General features: G+C 41.6%; 1 protein-coding gene across 6 annotated transcripts in view; it reads left to right on the top strand.

The window, feature by feature from the left end:
* Positions 1-23,118, top strand: part of LOC110526154 (protein arginine N-methyltransferase 3) — a 110,136-nt gene that overhangs the window by 3,381 nt on the left and 83,637 nt on the right. For all 6 annotated transcript variants that reach the window (XM_021606802.3, XM_021606801.3, XM_090238190.1 and 3 more), the window contains exons 5-9: positions 1,196-1,301; positions 1,718-1,892; positions 3,159-3,303; positions 4,980-5,045; positions 6,345-6,466. In XM_021606802.3, coding sequence (XP_021462477.2) covers positions 1,196-1,301; positions 1,718-1,892; positions 3,159-3,303; positions 4,980-5,045; positions 6,345-6,466 — 614 coding nt within the window. The remainder of the gene's footprint in view (positions 1-1,195; positions 1,302-1,717; positions 1,893-3,158; positions 3,304-4,979; positions 5,046-6,344; positions 6,467-23,118) is intronic.

Genomic DNA, 23,118 nt, shown 5'->3' with positions numbered 1-23,118 from the left:
AAGCTGATTAAACAGCATGATCATTTCACAAGGCTATTTGGCTGTGGACAATAAAAGGCCACTCTAAAATTTGCAATTTTGTCTCACAACATAATGCAACAGTTGTCTCAAGTTTTGAGGGAGGGTGCAACTGTCATGCTGACTACAGGAATGTCCACCAGAGCTGTTGGCAGAACATTTTATTTAAATTTCTCTACCATAAGTTGCCTCCAATGTAGTTTTAGAGAATTTGGCAGTACGCGTCCAACTGGCCTCTCAGCCGTAGACCACTTGTAACCACACCACCCCAGGACCTCCACATCTGGCTTCTTCACTTGCGGGATCGTCGGGGGGGGGGGGTCTGGCTCCAAAGCGGGTAGGCCTGGGAGAGCATAGTCCATAGATTAGGCCCTAATGAATTTATTTTTTACCGACTGATTTCCTTTATATGAACTGTAACTCAGTAAAATGGTTGAAATTGTTTCATGTTGCCTTTATATTTGTGTTCAGTGTATAGTGTTTTGGATCTTACTGAAAGGAAATCCATAGAAAGGGCAAATGCGGGAAGGATGCTTGGCATGCCTTTTGAAATCCGTATCCAAAATAATTACTGAGAAATAACCAAAGTTAGGATTAAAATCAGGAAGTTAAAAAAAAAATTATCCATAAATTAATTTTAAGAAATTGTGTCTAAACAATATTCATATTTCAGAGCCTCCAATAAGGTTTCAAATGACACCACACTGGCTGTGTAGTATCTACAAGCTAATCATTGTAGTGTCTTATGTCACACATTTCCCAACTTTCCTGTATTATTATTTTGGATACAGATTTCAAATGTATGCCAAACATCCTTCCCCCAAAGGACCTTTCCAGGGATTTAATATCAGGAATATTGAAAACATCATAATTATCTTTGGGCCTATCTTGTGTGGGAAGCACTATTGCTGATATTATTGCAAGCATGCAGTTTGCAGGAGCCTTTTCCAACACGCATGTAAACAAAAACATAATTATAGATGTTCAATAGTATTTTTCATAGATCCTTTACAGCTATGATTTGATTAATCATGAATTTTAGGTTCTCGAACCTCCGAAATGAATCAGTTACTTCTGTGTCTTATCGTTAAAACAGTTCGCCATTCTATGTCGTACCAAATACATCCCTGGTTTTCCAAGTTCATGGACAATAATGGCTGTGTGTTTGTGTTTGCAGAAGTGCAGTGGGCAGAGCTTGTCTTCGCTGCCTGAGTGTTCTATTCCCTGGGAGAGTGATGAGTACATGAGGCCAGCTTTACAGGATGACCCCTTACTGCAGATAGGTACTGGCTTTCATTGTTCAACTCAAAGGCCTCCATTTAATCACGAACAGATAAAGGGTAACTGCATTGCAGGTATATTTAGAATGTTTTCACCAGATGTGGGGTTTTGCATCAATATCCTATGTTGTTTTAAAGAACAACTTGAACCTGTTTAAAACCAACAAAGCCTTTAAGCTGTCATTATAAACAGAGTGAAACTGCAGTGCTGTTTTCTTTTATCTGGTATTATTTGAGTTGTTGCAACCCATTAGTGCCTCATTGTGACTGGAAATTTGCATGGGGTGACGTTACTGGCGTGGTTCACACAAAGGAGGTTGGGCAGAGATGCGATTGTACACAGTACTGTTAGTAGAGTAGGCAGTCGTTATCTTCCCGTTTTTGAAATGTGTTCAAGTGAGTCTCTCCCTTTTTGTTAGATCTGGAAGAACTGTGTGAGGGGAAGGGGATTTTGGCTGGCCCCTCTACTGGGGGCCAGTGTGAAGCCAGCCGCTCCTCTGATGCTCTTCTGCAGAGGGCCCAGGCTGCAGAGGAGAGGGCCCAGCGCACAGAGGAGGCCCTGGCCAGAGCCATGGACGACCTACACAAACTCAAGTCAGTGCTGCTCACACTACTATTGACATTTTTGTTAATTACTGCTACTTACTACTACTATTACTGTTATTAGCATCGCCACTGCTACCACTTCTGATTTTATTACAGAAATACAAATTACTACATTAACCCTTTACACTCGAGGGAATATGTCCTTTATGGATAGGGTCCAATTGAAATGTTTCTAACAAGAAATATGAGAAGCATATGCATAACCATGGTAGCAATTGAAAGGGGAAGTATTGGACGGTGCTCAACCACCATTGAAAACACAATATTTTATTGCTTAAGCTTTTAATAGTTGCTTCAAGAAAATGTGTTTTTAATGGTAAGCGAGCGTTGCACCTTTTCCTTTTCGGGAAATGATCAGAACAAAGGTGAGGACACAACAGTTCACCCGACACGACCGAATCAAGAGACCCTGACTTCTGACCTAAAGTATAGTATGTTTTAATACATTTTTTACTTGACCTTTTATTTAACTAGGCAAGTCAGTTAAGAACAAATTATTGTTTACAATGACGGCCTCCAGTGTCCTCAATTGCGCAATCAAAACGCATTTTCTATTCCTCTCCTTGGGGCACTCAGTGGGAGAAGGGGTGAGTGTGTCTCATCACAGCAGCTACCAGTGAAACTGGTACAGGGGTAGGGCAGAAACTGTCATTAAGGAATCAGGCCAGGGTAATGGACTTTACTGTTTGACCAAATCAGTTTTAGCCGCCACAAAAATACCAAAGTTTGAGTGAAGTAACCACCTAGAATTTCCAGATGGCACTGATGCGACCAATATATATATTTTTACTTGCACAGTCAAGTCAATTGGTCACATATTGCTACCAAATGGATCCCTGCATTTGATCCCTGCGCACTGGTGTTTCTCATTCTCACACCTGCACCTCCCACCTGCGGCCAGCAGAGGGACTCAGTGAACTCAGTATTGCAGAGGCCTTTCCTTTGTTTAGGAGGAGAAGGGAGGGAGGGAAATTCCACTGCTGCATAGAGGGGGAGTGGGGGGATATAGATGCTGTCTTTCCATTTATTGTGCTGTAAGTGTGTGTGCGGTTGGTGCTGTAAGTGTGTGACTGTGCTGTGGTAAATCTGTTCCAATACATTCCGGATAGAAGTTGCCCGTAAGTGCTGATCTAGGATCAGCCAATCTGAACCTTAAATCATGGTGGTGGGGGGGAGGGGGTGGTGCAAAACTGATCAGGGTCTAAGGCAACCTCATCCTGCTCTGTTGTAAAAATACTATTGTATTTGTTTCAGGTTGCTGGCCCAGGGTCTAGTATTGAATGCGGATGTGGGTCGGGGCACCGGGTCCTTGGGTGCCGTGGCTGAGCTCCGGGAGGACGAGGACGAGGCCTACTTCAGCTCATATGGCCACTACAGCATCCATGAGGAGATGCTTAAGGTCCGCTACCACAATGGCATGCCTGCGCATATGCATACACTCATGCCCTCTTCTTCTTAATTCAGTAGACACTGCAGAGAGAGGAGGGACGCAGGTTTAGCAGTGCGGTTTATCCTAAAGGCTCGATGTAGCATTAAATGAAAATGATCGACTCTTTGCAAACTATGATGTTGATAACATTAAGTTTTTCTCAGTGACAAATCAGCAATAAGGAGTGAGCTCTCATGCAAAACATCAGCATTACTATACCATGGTGGGGATTTGAGATGTGGTAATTGTATTTCACACTTCTTAAGCATTATAAGTTGTGTGTGTGTGGAAGGAGAGGTGTGGGTGGGAATGCTAGGTGGTCAACCCTCTCTTCCTCTCTCACTTATTACCGCAGTGCTTCGACATGATCCGTTCCCTCTCTCTGATTGGTGCTTAGCACTGTTAATGTTTGTGTCATATATGTATATACGTCAGACTAAACTCCATCAAAAACCATTCCTCGGAGGAAAGAGGAACCACGTTTGCGGTAGAAGATCGTCAACTCTTTTATGGGCTGCCATAAAGTGGATCACTGTTGGTCACGGTGTGTGTGTGTGCGTGCTTAAGACAGGGCGAGAGAGAAAGTGAGTCTCACCATGTAACCCTCCCACTTCCTTCCCTGCCCCATCATCTAAGTTCAGTCTGTTTCTCCGGGCAAGTTATCAAAGATAAATCTTGAAGAATCAATTCTCTATTACTAGAAGCTCTGGTTTTCAATCATCCTTGCTCCAAGGATCCTTCGCTACTCCTCATGTCAGACTAATATAATGAATATGAGGTCAGGTTTCATGTCAGATCAATCAATCAAATTTATTTGTAAAGCCTTTTTTTTTTTTTTTACATCAGCCGATGTCACAAAGTGCTGTACAGAACCCCAGCCTAAAACCCCAAACAGCAAGCAGTGCAGATGTAGAAGCAGTCTTTGGAACAGATCGGATTTAATCTTCTAATTGATTTGTGATTTATTTCAACACCATGGGGTGGGGGTGGTTTCCTTGACACTATTAAACCTAGTCCTGGACTAAAAGCAAGCTCAATGGAGAATCTCTGTTTCTGGGAAACCGCTCCTATTGGGATTTATCTGTAATTTGGCAAAATATTTGATGGTTTGTTCTGTTTCTGTCAACACACCAACAGCATGAGAAGGCATCATCCGAAATGAGTGCGGATAAGTTGTGCGTTTTAAATGTGTGTTTCATGGGTACGTAAAAGGCCTCCTTCTGAAAAGCGTAAAGATTTGATTGGCAGGTTAATTAGCCCGTCCTGACCAACTAGATTCCTCATGGAATGGTTGAAACGATGCCAGTCCTTTCTATTTCTATGTTAGATTGAGTCTACTTTTCTTTAGATTGCTCAGCCTAGCATGCATTATACTCATTTACCGTGGAGTCAAATCCCCAGTCAGCTCTGATTCCACGAGATGACACCACATACAAGCACAAACATGTAATCTCTCCTCTTCACGGGAACTCTCCACCTCATAGACATACAACCGTCCATCCCGCCCTGCTGTGACACACACACCTTGGTCTCGGGTGACTGGATAACTTGTTACAGTTTATGTTGTTTCTGAAGACATGCTCTATGATTGTTTTCTCTGCCCATGGTAATGGATGACCTGAATGCTCTTTGTGCCTTCCTTTCAGGATAAAGTGCGCACAGAAAGCTACAGGGACTTCATGTACCTCAACCCGGAAGTGTTCAAGGACAAGGTGAGCAAAGAACTTGGCAGTGCAGGTTTTAAAATATAGATTGCTATGGCGGTGACGGCGCCTCGTTTAAAACGCTGCGACTTCATTACGCACTGTAGCGCCTCTTGGCCGGGGACTGTGGAGTGCTGATAACGAGCGCACACCAACCCCCTTATTGCCACCCTTCCTCCCCAACCGTGCACTGTCATTGGAAGCAGGCAGCGTCCATCTCCAAGGCCATCCCTTATGTGTTGCCACCGGGTATGCCCCGAGGGAGGGGGTAGATGATAGGTTGGGGGGGGGGGGGTGGAGCAATTTTTCAGTCAAAGGGGTTAGGGATGGGAGAGAATGGGTAGGAAACAGGACGGTTGCTGGAAGAAGAAACGCAGGGTTTGGTCTGGGTATTGTTATCCCTGTCATCGGAGTGGCGGTGGATAAGGGTTATGTTGACCTGCCGCAACCCCTGTCATTGTGATAAACACTCTGGCTCCTCTCCTGCACCTCGCCCCCAGTATGGTCCTTCAGCGTACCAGAAATAAGTATCTCTTGAAAATATATCTTGAAGGTATTTTCAGATTTTCCTTGTACGGATTGTGAAAGAGAACGACAGTGGGAAAAGATAGAGATTGTGTCGAAGGGCTGTAGGCTGGATTCAAACCCATGTCACTAGACCAGCCAGGCCACAGGATAGGAGTATATCAGAGGGAGAAATGTTTGTGAGGGAAGTTGAAAATGGTTTGTATTACGAGGGCTATGTGTTTGCTGTTTTGTGTGTAGCTCAATCCTTTTCCCGTAGCTCCTTCTCAGATGTCAATAGGTAGGTCAAAACTCCATCCTACCAAAACAGTCTAAAATTTCAGGCGGCCTTTTCAAAAAGCTCACACTAAAAGGGCATTATCATAATTTTCACAGGATTATTCCAACCTCCTTGTGTGGAAGTATATATGAAACACAGGAATATTGTGTTTCTGATTTCACTGGCCATTTAAAAAAAACACTCCTGGCCACTCTTGAACATCTTTTAACTAGATAGCAAGTATATAGAAATTATAATGGACCTACTTTGTGTGTTTTTCTAATACCAGCCCTTTTTCTTTTGACGAACAAATCGTCCGCTGAATTTAATTCCTGATGTGGCCCTCGGGACTAAATTATTGGCCAGCCCCTGGTCTACACCCCTGTTAGAACATTTCTATCTACCCTTCTTAACACGCTAATCAGCCGATCCTTTACTAGTTATAAGGAAGGGGAAGTTTCCCCTTCTACCTCCTATACTGCACTTCTACCTCCTATACTGCACTTCTACCTCCTATACTGCAGGTGGTGCTAGATGTGGGCTGTGGGACGGGCATCCTTTCTATGTTCGCCGCCAGAGCGGGAGCCAAAATGGTCATTGGGGTGGACCAATCAGAAATCATCTACCAGGCCATGGACATTGTCAGGTGAGCCGCCATTGTTATCCCAGGGAATCCTGGGAAATGGAGTGTTTTTAGACAAGTTGGTTGTGTTGTACTGCCCTGTTTCAAATGCCCCCCTGTTTCGTGCCAACTGGACATGAATATTATGTGATATACAAACACTCACCTGTAACACACCCCATTGACAAGAGGGTGTCTATGAGCTCAGATAAGGCTTTATAGGGATGGTGTGTCAGTGTCCATACGTCTACTGCATATAACTTATAACCCCCGTATCACAGGGACCAGAAGCCAGTCAATGGCTGTGTCTGAATACCCATACTTGTGTTCTAAATATTAGGCATTATGGGTATGCAAAATAAAATGTTTTATAGTACACTATTAAAAATAAAGGTTCAGATCAAATCAAATTTATTTGTCACATTCACATGGTTAGCAGATGTTAATGCAAGTGTAGCGAAATGCTTATGCTTCTAGTCCCGACAATGCAGTAATAACCAATGAGTAATCTAACCTAACAATTCCAAAACTACTACCTTATACACACAAGTGTAAAGGGATAACGAATATGTGCATAAAGATATATGAATGAGTGATGGTACAGAACGGCATAGGCAAGATGGTATTGAGTACAGTATATACATATGAGATGAATAATGTAGGGTATGTAAACATTAAATTAAGTAGCATTGTTTAAAGTGGCTAGTGATACATTTTTACATCAATTTCCATCAATTCCCATTATTAAAGTGGCTGGAGTTGAGTCAGTGTGTTGGCAGCAGCCATTCAATGTTAGTTAGTCTGATGGCCTTGAGATAGAAGCTGTTTTTCAGTCTCTCGGTCCCTGCTTTGATGCACCTGTACTCACCTCGCCTTCTGAATGATAGCGGGGTGAACAGGCAGTGGCTCGGGTGGTTGTTGTCCTTGATGATCTTTATGGCCTTCCTGTGACATCGGGTTGTGTAGGTGGAGGGCAGGTAGTTTGCCCCCGGTGATGCGTTGTGCAGACCTCACTACCCTCTGGAGAGCCTTGCGGTTGTGGGCGGAGCATTTGCCGTACCAGGCGGTGATACAGCCCGACAGGATGCTCTCGATTGTGCATCTGAGAAGTTTGTGAGTGTTTTTGGTGACAAGCCAAATTTCTTCAGCCTCCTGAGGTTGAAGAGGCGCTGCTGAGCCTTCTTCACGATGCTGTCTGTGTGGGTGGACCAATTCAGTTTGTCTGTGATGTGTACGCCGAGGAACTTAAAACGTACTACCCTCTTCATTACTGTCCCATCGATGTGGATAGGGGGGTGCTCCCTCTGCTGTTTCCTGAAGTCCACAATCATCTCCTTAGTTTTGTTGACGTTGAGTGTGAGGTTATTTTCCTGACACCACACTCTGAGGGCCCTCACCTCCTCTCTGTAGGCCGTCTCGTCGTTGTTGGTAATCAAGCCTACCACTGTAGTGTCGTCCGCAAACTTGATGGTTGAGTTGGAGGCGTGTGTGGCCACGCAGTCGTGGGTGAACAGGGAGTACAGGAGAGGGCTCAGAACGCACCCTTGTGGGGCCCAAGTGTTGAGGATCAGCGAGGTGGAGATGTTGTTACCTACCCTCACCACCTGGGGGCGGCCCGTCAGGCAGTCCAGTACCCAGTTGCACAGGGCGGGGTCGAGACCCAGGGTTTCGAGCTTGATGAACCAAATAAAGTTCCTAAGAGCGATGCCATAGGGTAACCATTCTAGGTTATTTGAATAACCTTAAATGGGATGGTTCACTGAAGAACCACACACTCCAATACCTTATTTTAAGCAAATAAGGTGCTGATCCTCATTTGTATATTTCCCAAGGTGCCTTTCGAGTACATTTTAATTACCAGTACCACCCTTGACTGTGTTTGCTAGTGACAGAGACATGATTGTTATATTCATTAATTTTCAGCACTGTGGCCTTCACCAAGTAAAATCCTATGTGAATATGTTATTGTTAAAATGTTATTATTTAACACAATACACTACATAGTTTGTAAGGCCTTGTTTTGAGGGCCTAGTTTTACCCTAAAACTCATGGTTTACAGATCACATCAGGCCTGCAAGTCACATAATGCTGGCTTGTAAAGTTGTGTAATTCCTATTGAATTCCAGCCAGAGGAGGGATATCCAACATTTTGAATTTTTATTCACTTACAACCTGCATTCAGAATGACTGCCAGGGTTGGGAAGACTAAAGTATGACACTACCTAAATCATCTAAACTGGAACAAACATTTCAGTATCAGGTGCAGTAAGTCCAGGTAACAGATTGGATTCGTTTAGAAAAAAAATGTTATTTATATTTGGGAAGCAGAAGAATAATCAATCAAAACATGGATATTGAATCACACAATAAAAAAATATACCTGCAGTAGAGCATGCTGGGAAATATGATAATGATGGCTGTGGTTTTGGTTAAACTCTGGTTAGTAACATCACTGGGGTTATTTTACACCACTTAGTGTTAACTTAACTCCTGAATCAACACTAGAAATGTTACACTGAAAAATTTACTAATTAACGCTGGCCAATTTGCTGTGTGCTATGAAAGTGACATTTTCTTGATTTTCTTGTACCGTTGAGCTCTAGCGACTCTTTGTGGTGGGCCGGGTACCTGCAGGCTAGACTTCGGTCAGCAGCTGGACGGTGTTTCCTCTGACACGTTGGTGGGGCTGACTTTCGGGTTAAGTGAGCAGTGTGTCAAGAAGTAGTGCGGCTTGGCAGGGTCGTGTTTCGGAGGACATGTGGCTCTTGACCTTCGCCTCTTCCGAGTCCGTAGGGGAGTTACAGCGATGGGACAAGACTAACTACCAATTGGAAATCACGAGAAAGGGCTAAAAGTACTAAAACATATACACTACCGTTCAAAAGTTTGGGGTCACGTAGAAATGTCCTTGTTTTTGAAAGAAAGGCTACTTTTTTTGTCCATTTAAAAAAAAAAAACATCAAATTGATCAGAAATACAGTGTTAATTTGAAATTACATTGTTAATGTTGTAAATGACTATTGTAGCTGGAAACGGCACAGTTTTAATGGAATATCTACATAGGCGTACAGAGGCCCACAATCAGCATCTATCACTCCTGTGTTCCAATGGCACGTTGTGTTAGCTAATCCGAGTTTATCATTTTAAAAGGCTAATTGATCATTAGAAAACCATTTTGCAATTATGTTAGCACAGCTGAAAACTCTTGTCCTGAATTAAAGAAGCAATAAAACTGGCCTTTAGACTAGTTGAGTATCCGGAGCATCAGCATTTCTGGGTTCGATTACAGGCTCAAAATGGCCAGAAACAAAGACCCTTCTTCTGAAACTCGTCAGTCTATTGTTGTTCTGAGAAATGAAGGCTGTTCCATGCGAGAAATTGCCAAGAAACTGAAGAGCTCATACAATGCTGTGTACTACTCCCTTCACAGTACAGCGCAAACTGGCCCTAACCAGAATAGAAAGAGGAGTGGGAGGCCCCGTTGCACAACTGGGCAAGAGGACAAGTACATTAGTGTTTAGTTTGAGAAATAGACGCCTCACAAGTCCTCAACTGACAGCTTCATTAAATAGTATCCGCAAAACACCAGTCTCAACGTCAGCAGTGACGAAGCGACTCAGGGATGCTGGCCTTGTAGGCAGAGTTGCAAAGAAAAAGCCATATCTCAGACTGGCCAAAAAAAAAGAAAAGATTAAGATGGGCAAAAGAACACACACTGGACAGAGGAAGACTGAAAAAAGTGTAATGGACAGACGAATCTAAGTTGGAGGTGTTCGGATCACATAGAAGAACGTTCGTGAGAGGCAGAAAAAATGAAAAGATGCTGGAGGAGTGCTTGACACCATCTGTCAAGCATTGTGGAGGCAATGTGATGGTCTGGGGATGCTTTGGTGGTGGTAAAGTGGGAGATTTGTACAGGGTAAAAGGGATCTTGAAGAAGGAAGGCTATCACTCCATTTTGCAACGCCATACCATGTGGACGGTGCTCAATTTCCTCCTACCACAGGACAATGACCCAAAGCACAGCTCCAAACTATACAATAACTATTTAGGGAAGAAGCAGTCAGCTGGTATCCTGTCTATAATAGAGTGGCTAGCACAGTCACCGGATCTCAACCCTATTGAGCTGTTGTGGGAGCAGCTTGACCGTATGGTACATAAGAAGTGCCCTTCAGGAAGCATGGGGTGAAATCTCTTCAGATTTCCTCAACAAATTGACAACTAGAAAGCCAAAGGTCTGCAAGGCTGTAATTGCTGCAAATGGAGGATTCTTTGATGAAAAAGTTTGAAGGACACAATTATTATTTCAATTAAAAATCATTTATAACCTTGTCAACGTCTTGACTATATTTCCTATTTAAATTTGCAACTCATTTCATGTATGTTTTCATGGAAAACAAGGACATTTATTTGTTTGACCCCAAACCTTTGAATTGTAGTGTACAAATAGCTTCGTTATTTTGTGCTACTTTTTATTTTTAATTTTTACATTTTATTTAGTAAATATTTTCTTAACCAACAATGCAGTTCAAGAAATAAAGTTAAGGGCTTGTAAGTAAGCATTTTACGGTAAATTCTACACCTGTTGTATTTGGCGCATGTGACAAATACATTTTGATAAAATGTTGCTTTTCTAACAAGGGGTGGACATCTATTTCTGGAGCGTCTACAGGACTGCCAGTTAGACTTAGAATCAATCAGCCTTGCCTTAGCCCAAGCTAAATTTATCTCCTGAACTTTCTCTGATAGTTCATGTGTGATCAGGGATTAGCTCTATCCTTTATCCTTAGTTCAAGAAACTAACATGTTTATCTGCAATAGAGTTGAGCAAAGAAGTAAAACATTTTAGTGCCTATCCAAGTCAGAGATATTTGACACAACCCCCCCCCATTCAAACAATACCATATCAGACAAAAGTTGTTGCTCATTGAAATTCCTATAATTTCTCATTGTAATAATGCGAGGGGGGATTTATGTAGCTTTGCATCTCTTATGCAGTCAAGGGGGGGTTCAAATGTCACTGAACTCATTAGCAAAAATTCCATAGGCTGTATATTTGAGGGGCATTTTGTCAAAATAATATTTAAATGAGTAGATTTTTCAGGGTGTTTAAAGTTGTGGTAGTTTGGTTCAGTTATCAGCTGAGTTAGTGCAGATCTTTTTCAGCAAAATCTATCAGTAACTAACATCAACCAATCCAAATTAAGATCACCCCAAATGTCTAATTCAGATTAAGCATAGTTAGATCGTAGGGCTAAAAGCACATGTTGAGGCAGAGGGAGGGCGATAAAATTCCCACTCGCGCAAGTTTAGGACGAAACTAGACATTAAAATTGCTTAAGGACAGAGAGTGTGAGAGATGCATTAACATTTAAGTTGTCCTTTGTAAATATGGTGACACCTCCACTTCTAAAAACATAACTAGCCAGAAACACATCAGTATCCAGCACAGTCTTATTTAGTTTCAGATATTACCAAAATGTCAATGTTGGTTTAATTAATGATCTGCCACTTTTTAAAATGTTTGCCTAAAATGACATACCCAAATCTAACTGCCTGTAGCTCAGGACCTGAAGCAAGGATATGAATATTCTTGATACCATTTGAATGGAAACACTTTGATGTTTGTGGAAATGTGAAATGAATGTAGGAGACTATAACACATTAGATCTGGTAATAGAAAGAAAGAAAACATGATTTTTTTTTTTAACAAACGCATCTTTGAAATGCAAGAGAAAGGCCATAATGTATTATTCCAGCCCAGGTGCAATTTAGGTTTTGGCCACTAGATGGCATCAGTGAATGTGCAAAGTTTTAGATTGATCCTATAGTGTGTAAATAGTATTTTTTTGGGGGGGGGTTTCTTTCCTATATATCAGTATATTGTGCAAGCTTTTAATCTGTTTGCTAAGAGTAGCCACTTCTTCCCTTATGTCCTCCGTGAGTAAATATTGTTGCATCAGAATTCCAGTCGGTCCACATTGTTTCCCATAAGAGGGCATAGTAAATACAGCTCCTGCAGCGCATTTAAATGCTCGCTATTTCCCCTGAACGGGGAAGCCTCCATGGGAAGAGACAGAGGAACTAAATCCGTGTCGCAGAGATAGAGATTTCAGGCAGATAAGTAAAAAAAAAAAAAAAAAACATTAACTGATGCATTTTTCTGGATCTATACAGGCCATCGAGAAATACACTGATACTATTTTTAAAATTTTAATAAATAGTTTCTAGCCTGTTAAACGTAAGTTTCTGTGACAAACAATTCGCTCTCAAACAAATTGGTGCACTCGCTGTCCTTACTGCAGTCCAAGTCAGCACATCTACCTGCCAACCTGCCAGAAAAATACTGAGCTATATTGTATGCTACTTTTTTGTGTGGGAATTATTTTATACTAATACAATTGCTCAGAGGGAGGCATTTTGTTTAACAAGTAGTACAACAGGGTCAAAGGTATTGGCACCGCTGTTGTCCACTTGCAAGGATAATGACACTGAGCCTTTTTCTAAAATGTTCTATGAGATTGGAGAACACATTGGGAGGGATCTTAGATCATTTCTCTTTCCAAATCCTTCGTCTGCTCTTATGGACTGCCTACTTCAATACAAACCACAGGTTTTCAAATGGGGTTTAAGTCTTGAGATTGCCATTGCAAAATGTAGATTTATTTTGTGGTCAATTAACCATTTCTTTGTATATTTTGATTAGTGCTTGGTGTCAGTGTTTCTGCTACAGTCATTTAGCTGCGGCGCTGCCACACCCCCCAAAAAATGCGCACTTTGAAGATGCTAGAACAGTCCACACATACTTTTCCTCTGCAAACAAAACGAGTAATGGAAAAAATAGAAAAATCAGTTATCCCATAGTAGAATAGTTAATCTATTTAACGAATGGTGACATAAAGTGGTTTCTGTGAGAAGTACAGGCGTCTTCCCCTAACAGGTCGGCCTACGTTATATTCACTTTGTTTATGCAAGATTTCTGGGACATACTATTCTGTGGGACGCTAACTAGTTAAATGATTGGCAGCACCATGCTTCAGACTATTTATAGCCGCTATGCTGCATAAGTTGGGCTACAGGTGATGATGCTTATTGCTAATAGCATATCTGATAATATGGACCATGCATAGGCTATATGCATGGTCCAATATGTTAAAGTAACGCTAACAAATTATTTTACCAGTATGTTATTTGGCTCATTTCTGGATGTAGAAATTATATTTTAGATGGTGTCAGGATAATACAAAATAAAAATAAAAAACATTTTGGAGTAGAATGTCCTTTTTAACAAGTCACAAGAACTGAGCTTCTCTGTCCTTCTACATATAAATTATCCGGTGGGCACCTCGGATCCACAAAACTAGAGTGCCATGATGCTTTCTATCACAGCAAATTTGGTTCTGATGTTGTACTCGCACGCTTGCAGTGATTTATTAGGAAACACATTGGAGTCTTTGCTTCAGCAAATACATTTGAAATGTATTTTCAGTTGGAAAGTGTTTTGGAAATATATTCCCTCCCTAGTAGTATGTGGACTAGTACACTTCCCTCCCCAGTGTAGTATGGACTTTCTCAGTAGAGGTCTCTGTGACTTCCAGCCACCTTTTTATTTGTTTCAGGTGGTTGAGCTCAATAAAGTGGGTGTCAGACAGCCTGGCCTTAACTCACATCATTTAGTGCACATGCCTGACTCTTTCCTGCCTCTCGGCTCTTCCACAGCTGCTCCCTAAACTACTGCTAGTGCAACCCATCTTTTAATTAACATTTCCCTCGGACAAAAGCACAAAAAGTTGCTTAATGAGCAGGAGGGATGGGGGCAACATCTTATTATGCCAGGTGTTCACGTTCCGATCATATGTCAGTCAAAACCCATAGAGCGCTGTGAAGCGCAGAGCCAGAGCTCTGGTGTAATTTATAGCATGTTACTGTACAGCCACTGTGTTTCAATTTAGGCATTTATCAGTGCCCAAATCTGCCATTTTCAACCTGTATACTGGTACGAGTGTAAGGGGCTACTACACTCTCACCTGCTGTGTGTTTTATAACACCTACACCCGTTTTTATAACAGTTCTCCACTAGCACCACCAGTGAACTGGACAGTGCTTCCAAACCAAACTCATTTACCACCCATAGACCAACAAACACTCCTCAATCTGTGTATGCCTGAATGCAGCTTTGAGTTAGGGGCCATTATTGTCTGTTGTTATTACCATTATGCAAGGGAGTGTCGTATAAGCAAAACAATGGGATTGCGGGAGAGGGGACGTTTTAATTTTACAGCCCACTAGCTCGCTGTCGGGTGTGTGTGTTGGCATGCAGGCAGTTTCCCACTAGGCCTCTCAGCGTGGCAGGAGAAAGTAGTGAAAACATGACATTGTACCCCAGATGCACACCTATACAGATACACACACACACACGTGCAGTTTTTGTCACTACCCCACAGTAGATCTTAATGAAGGCATACAGTTGCTTACGAAAGTATTCACCCCTGTGGCATTTTTATGATTTTATTGCCTTACAAACTGGAATTAAAATATATATTTTTTGGCGTTTGTATCATTTGATTTACACAACATGCCTACCACTTTGAAGATGCAAAATAGTTTTAATTGGGAAACAAACAAGAAATAAGACCTACAAAAAAGGAACTTGAGCATGCATAACTTCAGCCCCCACCCCCCCTCCCCCCAAAGTCAATACTTTGTGGAGACACCTTTTGCAGCAATTACAGCTGCAAGTCTCTTGGGGAATGTCACTTTAAGCTTGGCACATCTAGCCACTGGGATTTTTGCCCATTCTTAAAGGCAAAACTTCTCCAGTTCCGTCAAGTTGGATGGGTTCCGTTGGTGTACAGCAATCTTTTAAGTCATACCACAGATTATCAATTGGATTGACTTCTGGGCTTTGACCAGGCCATTCAAAGACATTTAAATGTTTCCCCTTAAACCACTCAAGTGTTGCTTTAGCAGTATGCTTTGGGTCATTGTCCTGCTGGAAGGTGAACCCCCGCCACAGTCTCAAATCTCTGGAAGACTGAAACAGGTTTCCCTGTATTTAGCTCCAGCCATCATTCCTTCAATTCTGACCAGTTTCTCAGTCCCTGCCGATGGAAAAACATCCCCACAGCATGATGCTGCCACCACCATGCTTCACTGGGGGGGATGATGTTCTCAGAGAGATGAGAGGTGTTGGGTTTGCGCCAGACATAGCGTTTTCCTTGATGGCCAAAAAGCTCAATTTTAGTCTCATATGACCAGAGTACCTTCTTCCATATGTTTGGGGAGTCTCCCACATGCCTTTTGGTGAAGACCAAACGTGTTTCCTTATTTTTTTCTTTAAGCAAGGGCTCTTTTTGGCCACTCTTCCATAAAGCCCAGCTCTGTGGAGTGTACTGCTTAAATTTGTCCTATGGACAGATACTCCAATCTCCGCTGTGGAGCTTTGCAGCTCCTTCAGAGTTATCTTTGGTCTCTTTGTTGCCTCTCTGATTTAATGCCCTCCTTGCCTGGTCTGTGAGTTTTGGTGGGCGGCCCTCTCTTGGCAGGTTTGTTGTGGTGCCATATTCTTTCCATTTTTTAAATAATGGATTTAATGGTGCTCCGTGGGATGTTCAAAGTTTAGGATATTTTTTTATAACCCAACCCTGATCTGTACTTCTCCACAACTTTGTCCCTGACCTGTTTGGAGAGCCCCTTGGTCTTCATGGTGCCACTTGCCTGGTGGTGCCCCTTGCTTAGTGGTGTTGCAGACTCTGGGGCCTTTCAGAACAGGTGTGTATATATACTGAGATCATGTGACACTTAAATTGCACACAGGTGGACTTTTTTAAAACGAATTATGTGACTTCTGAAGGTATTTGGTTGCACCAGATCTTATTTAGGGGCTTCATAGCAAAGAGGGTGAATACATATGCACGCACCACTTTTCCGTTTTTTATTTTTCCATTTTTTTCACTTCAACAGTTTGGACAATTTTTTTGTATGTCCATTACATGTAATCCAAATAAAAATCCATTTAAATTACAGGTTGTAATGCAAAAAAATATGAAAAACGCCAAGGGGAATGAATACTTTTGCAAGGCACTGTATGTAATTAAAATTAGAGCCCGACTGATTAGGGCTGTTACGGTCTTGGAATTTGAGGTTACAGTACATGGTCACCGACATAACTGTTCAGGGGGGTCAAAAAAAGGGGAGGTCACAATTCTGTTTGTACACTTTTTTTTTATTTTTTTTCACCTTTATTTAACCAGGTAGGCTAGTTGAGAACAAGTTCTCATTTTCAACTGCGACCTGGCCAAGATAAAGCATAGCAGTGTGAACAGACAACAACACAGAGTTACACATGGAGTAAACAATAAACAATTCAATAACACAGTAGAAAAAAAAGAGTATATACATTGTGTGCAAAAGGCATGAGGAGGTAGGCGAATAATTACAATTTAGCATATTAACACTGGAGCGATAAATGATCAGATGAACATGTGCAAGTAGAGATACTGGTGTGCAAAAGAGCAGAAAAGTAAATAAATAAAAACAGTATGGGGATGAGGTAGGTAAATTGGGTGGGCTATTTACAGCTGGACTATTTACAGCTGCAGTGATCGGTTAGCTGCTCAGATAGCAGATGCTTAAAGTTGATGAGGGAAATAAGTCTCCAACTTCAGCGATTTTTGCAATTTGTTCTAGTCACAGCCAGCAGAGAACTGGAAGGAAAGGCGGCCAAATGAGGTGTTGGCTTTAGGGATGATCAGTGAGATACACCTGCTGGAGCGCGTGCTACGGGTCGGTGTTGCCATCGTGACCGGTGAACTGAGATAAGGCAGAGCTTTACCTAGCATGGACTTGTAGATGACCTGGAGCCAGTGGGTCTGGCGACGAATATGAAGCGAGGGCCAGCCGACTAGAGCATATAGGTCGCAGTGGAGGGTGGTATAAGGTGCTTTAGTAACAAAACGGATGGCACTGTGATAAACTGCATCTAGTTTGCTGAGTAGAGTATTGGAAGCTATTTTGTAGATGACATCGAGGATCGGTAGGATAGTCAGTTTTACTAGGGTAAGTTTGGTGGCGTGAGTGAAGGAGGCTTTGTTGCGAAATAGAAAGCCAACTCTAGATTTGATTTTGGATTGGAGATGTTTGATATGAGTCTGGAAGGAGAGTTTACAGTCTAGCCAGACACCTAGGTACTTATAGATGTCCACATTCTAGGTCGGAACCATCCAGGGTGGTGATGCTAGTCGGGCGTGCGGGTGCAGGCAGCAACAGTTGAAAAGCATGCATTTTGTTTTACTAGCATTTAAGAGCAGTTGGAGACCACGGAAGGAGTGTTGTATGGCATTGAAGCTCGTTTGGAGGTTAGATAGCACAGTGTCCCAGGAAGGGCCAGAAGTGTACAGATTGGTGTCGTCATTAGAAAAACCGAGGCTACTGAGTCTGCCGATAAGAATATGGTGATTGACAGAGTCGAAAGCCTTGGCCAGGTCGATGAAGACGGCTGCACAGTACTGTCTTTTATCGATGGCGGTTATGATATCGTTTAGTACCTTGAGCGTGGCTGAGGTGCACCCGGGACCGGCTCGGAAACCGGATTGCACAGCGGAGAAGGTACGGTGGGATTCGAGATGGTCAGTGATCTGTTTGTTGACTTGGCTTTCGAAGACCTTTGATAGGCAGGGTAGGATGGATATAGGTCTGTAACAGTTTGGGTCCAGGGTGTCTCCCCCTTTTGAAGACATACTTGAAACAAACCATTATTATCGTAGCATTTCATTATTGTTATTATTCCTCAACCAATTAAGAAATGCCAGGTTGGAGAGGATCTGTTGCGTTTTTGTGTTGACACAACGTTAATGGAGTCAAAATAAAGATATATGCCAACCTGTTGGCTTTTCTGCATATGTTTTTTTTTATTACTGATCCTATTTCGACGCACAAATGAAGTTTAATTCCACTTTTCCCGAAATATTTGCATCACGTCACAAACCATGCTGTTGAGGTCATTCGATATCAGTGGCATTAACACATTTTTTTCAGAGAGAGTACATCTTAATGAAATAATGTAGCCTAAGCTACTAAAAATAGGCTTTTGATCCTTATTAAACAGATGGAGTCCAGACAGGCTACTTTAGGAAACTTTCTGAATGGACATGTAGGCCTATAGAGAGAATCAGCAATCTCACACATGCAAACCGTTGTAAAAGCACCCGTTAATCAAAGCCAACAGCGTGTGTCAGACACACAAACTATTTTTCCTTAAAATATATTTAAAAACCTTGGCCTACCTTAGGCTTTCAAGAAAGTAGGCTTTAAGATAATGAGTAGACAATGAAAGTATGAAGTATTATAATTTGTGCATTCAGAAAGTATTCAGGCCCCTTCCCTTTTTCCACATTTTGTTACTTTACAGCCTTATTCTAAAATTGATGTGGAAAAGTAATTTAATCAATCTACACACAATACGCCATAATGACAAAGCGAAAACAGTCTTTAAGACATTTTATCAAATGTTAAAAATAAATAAATAACGGAAATACCTTGTTTACATAAGTTCATACCCTTTGCTATGAGACTCGAAATTGAGCTTAGGTGCTTCCTGTTAACATTGATCATCCTTGATGTTTCTACAACATGTTTGGAGTCCACCTGTGGTAAATTCAATTGATTGGATATGATTTGGAAAGGCACACACCTGTCTTTTTAAGGTTCCACAGTTGGCAGTGCATGTCAGAGTGAAAACCAGCCCATGAGGTCGAAGGAATTTTATGTAGAGAACCTGATGGTCACTCTGACAGAGCTCCAGAGTTCCTCTGTGGAGATGGGAGAACCTTCCAGAAGGACAACCATCTCTGCAGCACTCCACCAATCAGGCCTTTATGATAGTGGCCAGACGAAAGCCTGCTTGAGAAACGGAATTCTCTGGTCAGATGAAACCAAGATTGAATTGTTTTGCCTGTCTGCCAAGCATCACGTCTGGAGGAAACCTGGCACCATACCTACGGTGATGGTGGTGATTTTCAGTGGCAGGGACCGGGAGACTAGTCAGGATCGAGGGAAAGATGAATGGAGCAAAGTACAGAGAGATCCTTGATGAAAACCAGCTTCAGAGCGCTCAGGACCTCAGATTGGGACTAAGGTTCACCTTCCAACAGGACAATGACCCTAAGCACACAGCCAAGACAATGAGTGGCTTCGGGGCAAGTCTATGAATGTCCTCGAGTGGCCCAGCCAGAGCCCGGACTAGAATCCGATCGAACATCTCTGGAGAGACCTGAAAATAGCTGTGCAGGGACTCTCCCCATCTAACCTGATAGAGCGTGAGAAGATATACAGAAAAAAATGGGTGAAACTCCCCAAATACAGGTGTGCCAAGCTTGTCTCATCATACCCAAGAAGAATTGAGGCTGTAATTGCTGCCATAGGTGCTTCAACAAATTATTGAGTAAAGTGTATGAAACACTTATGTAACTGTGATATTTCATTTTTTTAAAATATTTTTTTATATAAATTAGCAAAAATGTATAAACATGTTTTTGCTTCGTCATTATAGGATATTGTGTTTGTGTAGATTGATGAGGGAAAAAATGTATTTAATCAATTTTAGAATAAGGCTGTAACGTAACAAAATTTGGAAAAAGTCAATGGGTCTGAGTTCTTTCCAAATGCACTGTATTTAGCAGATTGTGTTGGGCGAAAAAAAAATCTAAACTTGTTTCTCTCAAGTGTAGCAGGTTTTGAACTCTGCTAACAACGTTTCCACTCTGAAAATGAGAATGGTAAATTACTGTTATTAATTAACATAAATGAATGTAACCAAATGGCCGGGATAAACAGTAAATTGCATGTTTTACAAATGATAGGCTACCACATGGGCGTTCATAGGCTACTATTCTACTTTGCGGGGATTTTTTTGGTCTCGATAACGACAGCATATCTGCCAGGACCGGGCCTGATCAGCGTTGATTAGTCTATAAAATAAGAAAAGATTCCGTATAAAATTGTACCATGCCATGTTGGAGAGGATTGGCGCATTGTCCATTTGACAGTTAGTTCATTATAGGCTTCGGAGCCAGAACAACCTTGTCGACTGCTGTTGAATAATTAATGAATAGTCAGACACATCCAACCTTTTTTAAAAATATTTATTTATTTACTAGCAAGCAATCAAAACGAGCCACCCATCAACTCCACACATCAACAGCAAACATTTTTACTGCAGTGCCATATCCTATAGCATTCTACACCCCCGCCATCTAGCGATTAGCTGCTCGAGCATCAAAGGAAAGTTGGAAAGAGGAGGAAATGTAGAAAGTTTAATAAACAAAGTTAGCAAACATTCCTGCTATTAGGTACAGTTTATCTACATGAAAATAAATGTCATAAAATACTAGAATGAATTTAGGTCTATTTAAACAATTATTTTCATGACAGTCTCCGTCCATAACTGTCAGTTACATGGTTATTCAATTACTGTCACAGCCCTATGACCGATACGCTATTTTGGGTCTGATTACAATTTTTATTTTGGGGGGGAGGGGACTTACAGATACCGATATGTATGCCGATATACTGTTTTACAGTGGGAAAATTAAAAATGTACATTTTTCGACACTAAATTCTCGTAAATTGCCATCCAAAATAACAAATATCCAATAACTATGCTTCTTCCAATGTTGATTTCATACGTTGTGATAATAATGACACATCATGATAATGGTTCAGATTAGCATTAGATTCCCTTTTTCCCATCCTATTTATTGAATATCGGTTATCGGCCGATGGCGATATAGCTTTAAAAGGCCAAAATTGACCGATTCCCAAAAAATAAAATATATATATATAAATAAATAAACATTTTTTTGTGTGTGAATCAAAATATCAGTTTTGCTCTCATTATAATTGGTGCTGTTTGCCAGACAGGAATCTCTCTCTCTCGCTCATATGTTTAAATTAGAAAACAGGACGAGTTAAGTTGCCAAAGACATTGCCTTTGAAAAATGGGAGATTCTTGATGGATTACAACTCATAATTACTGCAATAGATTATTTTATTATACAGATAACCCTACTGAATTACCTGATTTAGTTGAGTGTTGCCTTGAGAGCTAGACTGTTGTTGTGTAATTTTTCAACCAGCTGTACTGAAAGCCATGCTCACAGATAGGAATACTTTAGGAACATCACCCTGATGAAGATTTGAACACTGAACCATATTGGTTTTTAAAAGAATGTTCCACTCAAAATACAATCGAACTGTGCCGTTGGCTGGTCTAGTTGTAGTGCTGCACTAGTTGTAGTGATGCTGCCCCCAGACCACATTTGTCCCTGGGTGCAGCGATTCCCAGCCCCCCGTTCCTCCACTCACATTCTCTGCTTTATCCCTCTCGTCGATCTCCCCATCTACATTACTATCCTAAATGTGTCAATGTCAGGAGAATTTAGTTCTCGTGTTCATTAACCAATTCAATTAAACTACTCAGTCTGCTATATCAGGATTTGTAAGATACTGATATAAATGAAGACAGACAGAGGCCCAGTCTACAATAGTAAAATAGTTAAATGTTTATTCACAGGAATGTTCTCTTTATCATTTCCGGTACATTGGTCTATATACCTCACATTTCGTCATAAATGTCCCTCTTCCTCTCAGATACTATGGCAATATAGTCCACAAGCCTTCTCACATTGTCTGCCACGTGTTAAACAATCTACTACAAGCCCAAGGTCTCTCCCCTCCCTGGGTGGGGACAGAATGTCCTGTAAGGAACACAGTATTCCAACCGGTCTGACGATAGCTCCATTCGTTTCTAACAAGGAACAGAAAGTCCTTGTTCTAATTCAGAACTAAAACTACACACAGTATATTCAGTGTTGTGATTATAATAAGATTCATACAGTGACAGAGAAGTATTCTGTTTAGTAAATGTATACATAATTTAGTCATTATTCATGAAAGTCCCATTACAGTCAATAAAATCTTAAAATACCTTAATACTCAGTGTCTGTAGGAGCGAACCATTTTTGTGAACAGGGTGGTGTACCTAATAAACTGACCAATGTGTGTCTGTAACATTAGATTTTCTTTGCTGTAGGACATTGGGTGGAATCAACTATGTTTTATTTACAAGGAGCACATTAGGAGCACCTAATTTGAAAAATGTAGGCGCACCCAAAGACATTTAGAAGCACAATTAAAATATGAGGTAATAAAGCTAGAATCATTGGGCTTACTGTAGTGCCCTGTACCCCCGGGGGAGTTGTGGAATAATCCTGCTACTCCGATACAGATGGATTTAAGGTGATGAGACGTGTGTATTTAACCCACGGGGGGATTAACACCACAAGCAACCAGAAGAATGGCACTCTATGTCCGTCTTTCTCTAACATGTACATACACACACGCTCTCGCTCTCTTTCTTTTAGTCATATCTCTTTCTACCCCTCAACGCCCCCCTCCCCCCACCCAGTGTCCTGACATTGTCCTCGAAATTACCCCAATAATGAGATTACAGTGTATCCTTCTCCTGAAGGGAGGGAGAAGAAGGGAGGTAGAGCGGGGGGATAGGGAGAATGTTAGAGTGATTCTGGGAGGATGTGATAGCGAGCGAGAGAGGGAGCGGAAGATAAGGATCAGCGCTGCATAAATGCACTCTTGGGCCGTGAGTAATTGTTCTGTCC

This window comes from Oncorhynchus mykiss, chromosome 6 (assembly GCF_057628025.1).
Source record: "Oncorhynchus mykiss isolate SJ-2025 chromosome 6, ASM5762802v1, whole genome shotgun sequence".
NCBI classification, from domain to species: Eukaryota; Metazoa; Chordata; class Actinopteri; order Salmoniformes; family Salmonidae; genus Oncorhynchus; species Oncorhynchus mykiss.
The sequence above is the reverse complement of the archived record's forward strand: the minus strand, read 5'-3'. Positions and strand labels throughout refer to the sequence as shown.